The following is a 13,439-nucleotide window of genomic DNA, read 5'->3' as shown; positions in this document are numbered from 1 at the left end:
AGGATAAGTAATGTATGTACACAGTGACTGCACCAGCAGAATAGTGAGTGCAGCTCTGGAGTATAATACAGGATGTAACTCAGGATCAGTACAGGATAAGTATTGTATGTACACAGTGACTGCACCAGCAGAATAGTGAGTGCAGCTCTGGAGTATAATTACAGGATGTAACTCCGGATCAGTACAGGATAAGTAATGTATGTACACAGTGACTCCACCAGCAGAATAGTGAGTGCAGCTCTGGAGTATAATACAGGATGTAACTCAGGATCAGTACAGGATAAGTAATGTATGTACACAGTGACTGCACCAGCAGAATAGTGAGTGCAGCTCTGGAGTATAATACATGGAGCTCTGCAGTCCTTCTAGGTTAAGCAGTCAATGTAGTGTTTTACATGACGGTCTTCACAATGTCTTATGTGTCTCTCCTGCGCTCCTGAATGGAATGCTACCTCGGTTTGTAATCAGTCACTGCTTTTACTCCTCAGGATATCACACAACGCTCCCATGTTTCGCTCTGTCCACCTCAGCCCGAGCAGGACGTCATCGAGCAGGAATGTCGCCCTCTGACACAGCAGGACAGAAGAGGCCGTTGTTGCAGCCTTCATCTCTGACACTTCCATCCATCAGCGGCTCATACAGACGTTCCCAGCGCAGCAGAGCGAACGAGAACTATTCCCATTATTCTGGGGCCGGTATTTCCACCTGCTGCAGTGTAGACGCTTATTCCGCCAGGTGACGGGGCCGCCCGAACACGACCTTCCTCCGCAAACACAAAACCGCTCATTCATCGGAGAAAGAAATTACATCTAATGATAATCGACATCTTCAGTGACCTTGTAAATACTTCTCTTACCTTAGTCACCTCCAGAGCTGCATTCACAATACCGCTGCTTTACCCTTAACTCCTAGGCCGCAGAGCGAGCAGTGCATTATCGGATCTCCGCTAAGATGTAAGGGAAGAGTCCGACATTGCAATACTGACAGGTTTCTGCCTTTGAGTGCAGCTCTGGGTGTGAATGCAGTTTTACACTCAATTTGCTGATGTCTCCTCTATTCTAGTCTCCTATGCAGGTGACAACCAGTAATGGCTGCCATTACAGTGCCCATAGGGGTCATCACCAAGGTTTCCACAGACCCTGAAGTCCAGCGCACTGACACCCCTCCCTCTCTCTGCAGCTCTGGCTGTGTCAGTCTTCACTGCAGAGCTGATATTCAGTGCATAAAGTGGGATAAGAACATCCATGATGTGCATCAGAATAAACGTACAATGGTCACAGTTTTTTTTGCATGTGGAATCGGGTCATAGCGGGAGGAATGTGACCCCTGCGGCCATACAAATCTCATGTGCGCCGGCCACGAGCTGATTATCAGAAGATGCGCCAAACTTAGACCGATGCAGGAAACGCCTTAATAACCCCCCGCGTTATTAAGCTTTCACCTCCCTGAATTTCAGCAGACGTAACCTTTCGTCCTCGCCGACCCTGCCGGTCCTCGTCTTAAGTGGGAGAAACTCCATGTTCTTAGTGCTGAACAAGTCAGATTTTTTTTTGTAAATAATTAAATAATGCAATTTTTGTTATTTTTATGTAAATTTTTTTTTTTTTTATACCGATGACATTTCCCAGCGTTCATTTCTCAGGTTATTACTAGAGATGGGCAAAGTTTTTGAAAATTTTATTTGGCTGCGTCGCCTTATTTTACAAAAAAATTAGCTGGTAGCGGGTGCAATGACAAGGAGCAGCGACAGCGCCACTCGCCATCGCTGTACCCCTCACATGCTGCGTTCATAGCTGACTGCGGCATCTGAGAGTAATAATACGGTTTAAAATGAACAGAAAAAAAAATGATATTATATTTAATCGCCTCCAGTTGCTAGAGACGGGCCGGCCGCCGCCATCTTGCTTGAAGATCTTGCGCAAAATCTTGCGGGGCCCGAGATGACGTCGTCATATGTCACCACGCACGGAATTTCAGCTGAGATCTCCAATCAAGATGGCGGCGGCCGGGCCGTCACGAGCAAATGAAGGAGGCAAGTATGTTTTTTTTGTTTTATACACTAACTCAGGTTAAATCAATTTGCGGCAAATCGAATTTATCCTGAAATTCGTATCGAATTTCACTTTGTTGAATTCGATTCGCTCATCTCTAGTTATTGCGGTTATGAGGATACCTAATAAGTGCAGGATTTTATTTTAGTCAATGATGTGCAAGAAAATGTATTTTACACTAAATAATTGCATACCTTCTTATTTTTTAAAAGGCTTTAAAAAAAAGAAATAAAAATATATATTTTTTTATTATATTTTGCTTTTTTTTGTGACACTCCTGTGTACATGGCTGCTGTTAGGACAAGGCTTAGTGCGTCAGGCATAGTACAGGCAGCCCGGGGGTCCTCTGAACAGCGCCATGGCTGACCTCACAAGGGTCCTCCTTATCTCGCCAGTCACTCTCAATACGATGCAATGAAAGGTTTGAATGGCCAGGACCAGGGGTCCCTCCAATCCCGCCCATCATACCCGGAGTATGGCTGCCAACAGCCGAGCACAAGCTCCGGGCGGCATTTATACTACAGGGCAGTAATTAAACCCAGATGACAGAGCAAATGAGGAAATTCCTCTAATAAAGAACCATTCTCTAGTTTGTTAGAATGTATCAGAGCAGGTGAACTGTATCAGTCTAGATACAATTGTAACAGCCCTTAGCTATGACTGATTATTCTGTCCCTATGGATTACGGATTGGAGCCACTGTCTGTTCTGACCATCAGTTCATAGCATGAGATGCAGACGTCTCTGTACCTGCAGCTCGGGTGGTGATTCAGGACCTACCTGCAGAAACACTGAGGGATCTCTCCCAGGCCGTACATGTGAAACAAGAAAGGGGTATTGCCGTAGCGTCCGAGACAGCGCAGGAAGTGTTGTGTCGCCTTCAGCCCGTCCATGGTGTTGGTGGATCTTGACACCATGGCGATGGAGCACAGGACGAAGTGCTGCAGACTGGGAGATAAGCGCTTGGACTGGAGAAACTCTGAGAACGTGCGATCCTTGTGATCTGCGACACAACAGTGTAAATCAGTGTACTGAAAGCAGACAGCACCACAGTCCGCTGCAAACACATACACGTCAACAGTGCAGGACATTGGGTGGTACCTTGGTATTCTTCCGGATGTTGCTCATAATCTGCACAGAAGGTCAGGAATTTCATCAGCGTTCTCTTCTCGATCATGGATAACTGTTTGCTGGAGAATACGTCAGCGCGAGAACACGGAACCTACAGGAGACGAGACATTCTGCGTTACATCGTATCATGACTACCAGCCATGAGTTACATTGTATCATTAGCACTATCCCTGTGTTACATTGTATCATTTACTACCACCCCTGTGTTACATTGTATCATTACTACCAGCCCTGAGTTACATTGTATCATGTATACAATCCCTGTGTTACATTGTATCATTACTACCATCCCTGCCTTACATTGTATCATTAGCACTATCCCTGTGTTACATTGTATAATTACTACCATCCCTGCGTTACATTGTATCATTACTACCATTCCTGCCTTACATTGTATCATGTATACAATCCCTGTGTTACATTGTATCATTACTACCATCCCTGAGTTACATTGTATCATTAGCACTATCCCTGTGTTACATTGTATCATTTACTACCACCCATGTGTTACATTGTATCATTACTACCAGCCCTGAGTTACATTGTATCATTGCTATGTGACATTGTATCATTAGTACTATCCCTGTGTTACATTGTATCATTAGTACTATCCGTGTTACATTGTCTCATTAGTACTATCCCTGTGTTACATTGTCTCATTAGCACAATCCCTTTGTTACATTGTATCATTACTATCATTTCCCATTCTCTGTGTTCTTGTTCCCACCACCCCGGATAACTGACCTGATCAATCTTGCCGTCATGATAGGTGAGAATTCTGGTGACGTTCTTAAATTCTGTGTAGCGGCTGACGTTGGATTTTATTAGTAAATCAATTAACAGTCCACGGGAATACAGGAACTGCGGAGGAGACAAAGCGAGAGAATAGAGAATACTGTGTACAACACCACAGAACATGTCAGCGCCACACGGACAGTAATAATAGCCAAACAGCTGTGACATTGAGGGTTATATGAATGGTATGGTTACCCCACAGGAGGAACTGCCTGTAGAGCTCAGAGACAGGATTGTGTGGAGGCTCAGATCTGGAGAAGAGGACAAAGCATTTCCGCTGCACTGAAAGTCCCCAAGAGCACAGCGGCCTCCAGAATTCTTACATGGAAGAAGAACCAGGACTCTTTCTAGAGCTGCCGCCTCCCAAACTAAGTAATCGGGGGAGAAGAGCCCTGGTAAGAGAGGTGACCAAGAACCCAATGGTCACTCTGGCCGAGCTCCAGAGATCTGTGTGCAGATGGGAGAAACATCCAGAAGGTCGACCATCACTGCAGCATCCACCAATCTGGGCTTTATGGCATAGAAGACAGAAAGAAGCCTCTCCTCAGTAATGTCTGGGGGAAACCAGGCGCCGCTCATCACCTGCCAAATACCATCCCTACAGTGAAGCATGGTGGTGGCAGCATCATGTCTGGAGGAAACCAGGCGCCGCTCATCACCTGCTCAATACCATCCCTACAGTGAAGCATGGTGGTGGCAGCATCATGTCTGGAGGAGACCAGGCGCCGCTCATCACCTTCCCAATATCATCCCTACAGTGAAGCATGGTGGGGGCAGCATCTTGTCTGGAGGAGACCAGGCGCCGCTCATCACCTGCCCAATACCATCGCTACAGTGAAGCATGGTGGGGACAGCGTCATGTCTGGAGGAGACCAGGCGCCGCTCATCACCTGCCCAATACCATCCCTACTGTGAAGCATGGTGGTGACAGCATCATGTCTGGAGGAGACCAGGCGCCGCTCATCTCCTGCCCAATACCATCCCTACAGTGAAGCATGGTGGTGGCAGCATCATGTCTGGAGGAGACCAGGCGCCGCTCATCACCTGCCCAATACCATCCCTACTGTGAAGCATGGTGGTGGCAGCATCATCTCTGGAGTAAACCAGGCGCCGCTCATCACCTGCTCAATACCATCCCTACAGTAAAGAGATATTCTTAATGAGAACCTGATCCAGAGCTCTGGACCTCAGACTGGGGAGAAGGTTCTCCTTCCAACAAGACAATGGCCCTAAGGACACGGCCAGGACAACACAGCGGCTGAGGGACAACTCTGGGAATGTCATTGAGGGGCCACAGCCAGAGCCCTGAACCCAATGGAACATAGTAACATAGTACATAAGGCCGAAAAAAGACATTTGTCCATCCAGTTCGACCTGTTATCCTGCAAGTTGATCCAGAGGAAGGCAAAAAAAAAAACTGTGAGGTAGAAGCAAATTTTCCTCACTTTAGGGGAATAAAAAATTCCTTCCCGACTCCAATCAGGCATCAGAATAACTCCCTGGATCAACGACCCCTCTCTAGTAGCTATAGCCTGTAATATTATTACACTCCAGAAATACATCCAGGACCCTCCTGAATTCCTTTAGTGAACTCACCATCACCACCTCTTCAGGGAGAGAGTTCATAGTCTCACTGCTCTTACCGTAAAGAGTCCATAGTCTCACTGCTCTTACAGTAGAGTCCATAGTCTCACTGCTCTTACAGTATAGAGTCCATAGTCTCACTGCTCTTACAGTATAGAGTCCATAGTCTCACTGCTCTTACAGTATAGAGTCCATAGTCTCGCTGCTCTTACAGTATAGAGTCCATAGTCTCGCTGCTCTTACAGTAAAGAGTCCACAGTCTCACCGCTCTTACAGTAAAGAGTCCATAGTCTCACTGCTCCTACAGTAAAGAGTCCATAGTCTCACTGCTCTTACAGTAAAGAATCCATAGTCTCACTGCTCTTACAGTTTAGAGTCCATAGTCTCACTGCTCTTACAGTAAAGAGTCCATAGTCTCACTGCTCTTACAGTAAAGAATCCATAGTCTCACTGCTCTTACAGTAAAGAATCCATAGTCTCACTGCTCTTACAGTATAGAGTCCATAGTCTCACTGCTCTTACAGTAAAGAGTCCATAGTCTCACTGCTCCTACAGTATAGAGTCCATAGTCTCACTGCTCTTACAGTAAAGAGTCCATAGTCTCACTGCTCTTACAGTAAAGAGTCCATAGTCTCACTGCTCTTACAGTATAGAATCCATAGTCTCACTGCTCTTACAGTATAGAGTCCATAGTCTCACTGCTCTTACAGTAAAGAGTCCATAGTCTCACTGCTCCTACAGTATAGAGTCCATAGTCTCACTGCTCTTACAGTAAAGAGTCCATAGTCTCACTGCTCTTACAGTAAAGAGTCCATAGTCTCACTGCTCTTACAGTATAGAGTCCATAGTCTCACTGCTCTTACAGTAAAGAGTCCATAGTCTCACTGCTCTTACAGTATAGAGTCCATAGTCTCACTGCTCTTACAGTATAGAGTCCATAGTCTCACTTCTATTACAGTATAGAGTCCATAGTCTCACTGCTCTTACAGTATAGAGTCCATAGTCTCACTGCTCTTACAGTATAGAGTCCATAGTCTCACTGCTCTTACAGTAAAGAGTCCATAGTCTCACTGCTCTTACAGTAAAGAGTGCATAGTCTCACTGCTCTTACAGTAAAGAGTCCATAGTCTCACTGCTCTTACAGTAAAGAGTCCACAGTCTCACTGCTCTTACAGTAAAGAGTCCATAGTCTCACTGCTCTTACAGTATAGGGTCCATAGTCTCACTGCTCTTACAGTAAAGAGTCCATAGTCTCACTGCTCTTACCGTATAGAGTCCATAGTCTCACTGCTCTTACAGTAAAGAGTCCATAGTCTCACTGCTCTTACAGTATAGAGTCCATAGTCTCACTGCTCTTACAGTAAAGAGTCCATAGTCTCACTGCTCTTACAGTAAAGAGTCCATAGTCTCACTGCTCTTACAGTAAAGAGTCCATAGTCTCACTGCTCTTACAGTAAAGAGTCCATAGTCTCACTGCTCTTACAGTAAAGAGTCCACAGTCTCACTGCTCTTATAGTAAAAAGTCTATAGTCTCACTGCTCTTACAGTAAAGAGTCCATAGTCTCACTGCTCTTACAGTATAGGGTCCATAGTCTCACTGCTCTTACAGTAAAGAGTCCATAGTCTCACTGCTCTTACAGTAAAGAGTCCATAGTCTCACTGCTCTTACAGTAAAGAGTCCATAGTCTCACTGCTCTTACAGTAAAGAGTCCATAGTCTCACTGCTCTTACAGTAAAGAGTCCATAGTCTCACTGCTCTTACAGTATAGAGTCCATAGTCTCACTGCTCTTACAGTATAGAGTTCCATAGTCTCACTGCTCTTACAGTAAAGAGTCCATAGTCTCACTGCTCTTACAGTATAGAGTCCATAGTCTCACTGCTCTTACAGTATATAGAGTCCATAGTCTCACTGCTCTTACAGTAAAGAGTCCATAGTCTCACTGCTCTTACAGTATAGAGTCCATAGTCTCACTGCTCTTACAGTAAAGAGTCCATAGTCTCACTGCTCTTACAGTAAAGAGTCCATAGTCTCACTGCTCTTACAGTATAGAGTCCATAGTCTCACTGCTCTTACAGTAAAGAGTCCATAGTCTCACTGCTCTTACAGTAAAGAGTCCATAGTCTCATTGCTCTTACAGTAAAGAATCCATAGTCTCACTGCTCTTACAGTAAAGAGTCCATAGTCTCACTGCTCTTACAGTAAAGAGTCCATAGTCTCACTGCTCTTACAGTAAAGAGTCCATAGTCTCACTGCTCTTACAGTATAGAGTCCATAGTCTCACTGCTCTTACAGTAAAGAGTCCATAGTCTCACTGCTCTTACAGTATAGAGTCCATAGTCTCACTGCTCTTACAGTAAAGAGTCCATAGTCTCACTGCTCTTACAGTATAGAGTCCATAGTCTCACTGCTCTTACAGTAAGGAGTCCATAGTCTCACTGCTCTTACAGTAAAGAGTCCATAGTCTCACTGCTCTTACAGTAAAGAGTCCTCTTCTATGTTTGTGTAGAAACCTTCTTTCCTCCAGACGCAGAGGATGTCCCCTCGTCACAGTCACAGTCCTGGGGATAAATAGATGATGGGAGTGATCTCTGTACTGACCCCTGATATATTTATACATAGTTATTAGATCTCCCCTCAGTCGTATTTTTTCTAAAGTGAATAACCCTAATGTTGATAATCTTTCAGGGTCCTGTAGTTGCCCCATTCCAGTTATTACTTTAGTTACCCTCCTCTGGACCCTCTCCAGCTCTGCTATGTCTGCCTTGTTTACAGGAGCCCAGAACTGTACACAGTCCTCCATGTGTGGTCTGACTAGTGATGTGTAAAGTCGTAGGACTATGTTCTCATCACGGGCATCTATGCCCCTTCTGATGCAACCCATTATCTTATTGGCCTTGGCAGCAGCTGCCTGACACTGGTTTCTACTGCTTAGTTTGCTGTTTATTAAAATTCCTAGATCCTTTTCCATGTCAGTGTTACCAAGTGTTTTACCATTTAGTATGTACGGGTGACTTGCATTATTCCTTCCCATGGGCATAACCTTACATTTGTCAGTGTTAAACCTCATCTGCCACTTATCTGCCCAAGACTCCAATCTATCCAGATCCATCTGTAGTAGTATACTGTCCTCTGTAGTATATATACAGTATACTGTCCTCTGTAGTATATATACAATATACTGTCCTCTGTAGTATATATACAGTATACTGTCCTCTGTAGTATATATACAGTATACTGTCCTCTGTAGTATATATACAGTATACTGTCCTCTGTAGTATATATACAGTATACTGTCCTCTGTAGTATATATACAGTATACTGTCCTCTGTAGTGTATATACAGCATACTGTCCTCTGTAGTGTATATACAGCATACTGTCCTCTGTAGTATATATATATACAGTATACTGTCCTCTGTAGTGTATATACAGTATACTGTCCTCTGTAGTATATATACAGTATACTGTCCTCTGTAGTGTATATACAGTATACCGTCCTCTGTAGTGTATATACAGCATACTGTCCTCTGTAGTGTATATACAGCATACTGTCCTCTGTAGTATATATATATACAGTATACTGTCCTCTGTAGTGTATATACAGTATACTGTCCTCTGTAGTGTATATACAGTATACCGTCCTCTGTAGTGTATATACAGTATACTGTCCTCTGTAGTATATATACAGTATACTGTCCTCTGTAGTGTATATACAGTATACCGTCCTCTGTAGTATATATACAGTATACCGTCCTCTGTAGTATATATACAGTATACTGTCCTCTGTAGTGTATATACAGTATACTGTCCTCTGTAGTATATATACAGTATACTGTCCTTCGTAGTGTATATACAGTATACTGTCCTCTGTAGTATATATATATATATATACAGTATACTGTCCTCTGTAGTGTATATACAGTATACTGTTCTATGTAGTATATATATATATATATATATATATACAGTATACTGTCCTCTGTAGTATATATACAGTATACTGTCCTCTGTAGTGTATATACAGTATACTGTCCTCTGTAGTGTATATACAGTATACTGTCCTCTGTAGTATATATACAGTATACTGTCCTCTGAAGTATATATATATATATATATATACAGTGTACTGTCCTCTGTAGTATATATACAGTATACTGTCCTCTGTAGTGTATATACAGTATACAGTCCTCTGTAGTGTATATATACAGTATACAGTCCTCTGTAGTGTATATATACAGTATACTGTCCTCTGTAGTGTATATATACAGTATACTGTCCTCTGTAGTGTATATATACAGTACACTGTCCTCTGTAGTATATATACAGTACACTGTCCTCTGTAGTATATATACAGTACACTGTCCTCTGTAGTATATATACAGTACACTGTCCTCTGTAGTATATATACAGTATACTGTCCTTCGTAGTGTATATATATACAGTATACTGTCCTCTGTAGTGTATATACAGTATACTGTCCTCTGTAGTATATATACAGTATACTGTTCTATGTAGTATATATATATATATATACACACAGTATACTGTCCTCTGTAGTATATATACAGTATACTGTCCTCTGTAGTATATACAGTATACTGTCCTCTGTAGTATATATACAGTATACTGTCCTCTGTAGTGTATATACAGTATACTGTCCTCTGTAGTATATATACAGTATACTGTCCTATGTAGTATATATACAGTATACTGTCCTTCGTAGTGTATATATATATATACAGTATACTGTCCTCTGTAGTGTATATACAGTATACTGTTCTATGTAGTATATATATATATATATACACAGTATACTGTCCTCTGTAGTATATATACAGTATACTGTCCTTCGTAGTGTGTATATATATACAGTATACTGTCCTCTGTAGTGTATATACAGTATACTGTCCTCTGTAGTGTATATACAGTATACTGTTCTATGTAGTATATATATATATATATACACATACAGTATACTGTCCTCTGTAGTATATATACAGTATACTGTCCTCTGTAGTATATATACAGTATACTGTCCTCTGTAGTATATATACAGTATACTGTTCTCTGTAGTATATATACAGTATAATGTCCACTGTAGTATATATACAGTATACTGTCCTCTGTAGTGTATATACAGTATACTGTCCTCTGTAGTGTATATACAGTATACGGTCCTCTGTAGTATATATACAGTATACGGTCCTCTGTAGTATATATACAGTATACTGTCCTCTGTAGTATATATACAGTATACTGTCCTCTGTAGTATATATACAGTATACTGTCCTCTGTAGTATATATACAGTATACTGTCCTCTGTAGTGTATATATATACAGTATACTGTCCTCTGTAGTGTATATACAGTATACTGTCCTCTGTAGTGTATATACAGTATACTGTTCTATGTAGTATATATATACAGTATACTGTCCTCTGTAGTGTATATACAGTATACTGTCCTCTGTAGTATATATACAGTATACTGTCCTCTGTAGTATATATACAGTATACTGTCCTCTGTAGTATATATACAGTATACTGTCCTCTGTAGTGTATATACAGTATACTGTCCTCTGTAGTATATATACAGTATACTGTCCTCTGTAGTGTATATATATATACAGTATACTGTCCTCTGTAGTGTATATACAGTATACTGTCCTCTGTAGTATATATACAGTATACTGTCCTCTGTAGTGTATATACAGTATACTGTCCTCTGTAGTATATATACAGTATACTGTCCTCTGTAGTATATATATATACAGTATACTGTCCTCTGTAGTATATATACAGTATACTGTCCTCTGTAGTGTATATACAGTATACTGTCCTCTGTAGTATATATACAGTATACTGTCCTCTGTAGTATATATATATATATATATATACAGTGTACTGTCCTCTGTAGTATATATACAGTATACTGTCCTCTGTAGTGTATATACAGTATACTGTCCTCTGTAGTGTATATACAGTATACTGTCCTCTGTAGTGTATATATACAGTATACTGTCCTCGGTAGTGTATATATACAGTATACTGTCCTCTGTAGTGTATATACAGTACACTGTCCTCTGTAGTATATATACAGTACACTGTCCTCTGTAGTATATATACAGTACACTGTCCTCTGTAGTATATATACAGTACACTGTCCTTCGTAGTGTATATATATACAGTATACTGTCCTCTGTAGTGTATATACAGTATACTGTCCTCTGTAGTGTATATACAGTATACTGTCCTCTGTAGTATATATACAGTACACTGTCCTCTGTAGTATATATATATATATATATATATATATACACAGTATACTGTCCTCTGTAGTATATATACAGTATACTGTCCTCTGTAGTATATATACAGTATACTGTCCTCTGTAGTGTATATACAGTATACTGTCCTCTGTAGTATATATAGTATACTGTCCTCTGTAGTATATATACAGTATACTGTCCTCTGTAGTGTATATACAGTATACTGTCCTCTGTAGTGTATATACAGCATACTGTCCTCTGTAGTATATATATATACAGTATCCTGTCCTCTGTAGTGTATATACAGTATACTGTCCTCTGTAGTGTATATACAGTATACTGTCCTCTGTAGTATATATACAGTATACCGTCCTCTGTAGTGTATATACAGTATACTGTCCTCTGTAGTGTATATACAGTATACTGTCCTCTGTAGTATATATATACAGTATACTGTCCTCTGTAGTATATATACAGTATACTGTCCTCTGTAGTATATATAGTATACTGTCCTCTGTAGTATATATACAGTATACTGTCCTCTGTAGTGTATATACAGTATACTGTCCTCTGTAGTGTATATACAGCATACTGTCCTCTGTAGTATATATATATACAGTATACTGTCCTCTGTAGTGTATATACAGTATACTGTCCTCTGTAGTATATATACAGTATACCGTCCTCTGTAGTGTATATACAGTATACTGTCCTCTGTAGTATATATACAGTATACTGTTCTCTGTAGTATATAAACAGTATACTGTCCTCTGTAGTATATATACAGTATACTGTCCTCTGTAGTGTATATACAGTATACTGTCCTCTGTAGTGTATATACAGTATACTGTCCTCTGTAGTGTATATACAGTATACTGTCCTCTGTAGTATATATATATATATATACAGTATACTGTCCTCTGTAGTATATATACAGTATACTGTCCTCTGTAGTGTATATATACAGTATACTGTCCTCTGTAGTGTATATACAGTACACTGTCCTCTGTAGTATATATACAGTACACTGTCCTCTGTAGTATATATACAGTACACTGTCCTCTGTAGTATATATACAGTACACTGTCCTCTGTAGTATATATACAGTATACTGTCCTCTGTAGTGTATATACAGTATACTGTCCTCTGTAGTATATATACAGTATACTGTCCTTCGTAGTGTATATATATACAGTATACTGTCCTCTGTAGTGTATATACAGTATACTGTCCTCTGTAGTATATATACAGTATACTGTCCTCTGTAGTATATATAGTATACTGTCCTCTGTAGTATATATACAGTATACTGTCCTCTGTAGTATATATACAGTATACTGTCCTCTGTAGTATATATACAGTATACTGTCCTCTGTAGTGTATATACAGTATACTGTCCTCTGTAGTGTATATACAGTATACTGTCCTCTGTAGTGTATATAGTATACTGTCCTCTGTAGTATATATAGTATACTGTCCTCTGTAGTATATATACAGTATACTGTCCTCTGTAGTATATATACAGTATACTGTCCTTCGTAGTGTATATATATATATATATACAGTATACTGTCCTCTGTAGTGTACAGTATACTGTTCTATGTAGTATATA

The 13,439-nt window shown here is 40.7% G+C and overlaps 1 protein-coding gene across 1 annotated transcript in view; it reads right to left on the bottom strand.

Moving 5' to 3' along the window:
• CHM (CHM Rab escort protein) overlaps positions 1-13,439 on the bottom strand; it is an 81,425-nt gene that overhangs the window by 37,384 nt on the left and 30,602 nt on the right. Inside the window, exons 6-8 of the mRNA XM_040442438.1 lie at positions 3,926-4,042; positions 3,152-3,272; positions 2,831-3,053 (exon numbers count right to left, since the gene is read on the bottom strand). Coding sequence (XP_040298372.1) covers positions 2,831-3,053; positions 3,152-3,272; positions 3,926-4,042 — 461 coding nt within the window. The remainder of the gene's footprint in view (positions 1-2,830; positions 3,054-3,151; positions 3,273-3,925; positions 4,043-13,439) is intronic.

The sequence above is a fragment of the Bufo bufo genome, chromosome 8, assembly GCF_905171765.1.
Source record: "Bufo bufo chromosome 8, aBufBuf1.1, whole genome shotgun sequence".
Classification (NCBI taxonomy): domain Eukaryota; kingdom Metazoa; phylum Chordata; class Amphibia; order Anura; family Bufonidae; genus Bufo; species Bufo bufo.
This window is presented reverse-complemented; position numbering and strand designations above follow the sequence as displayed.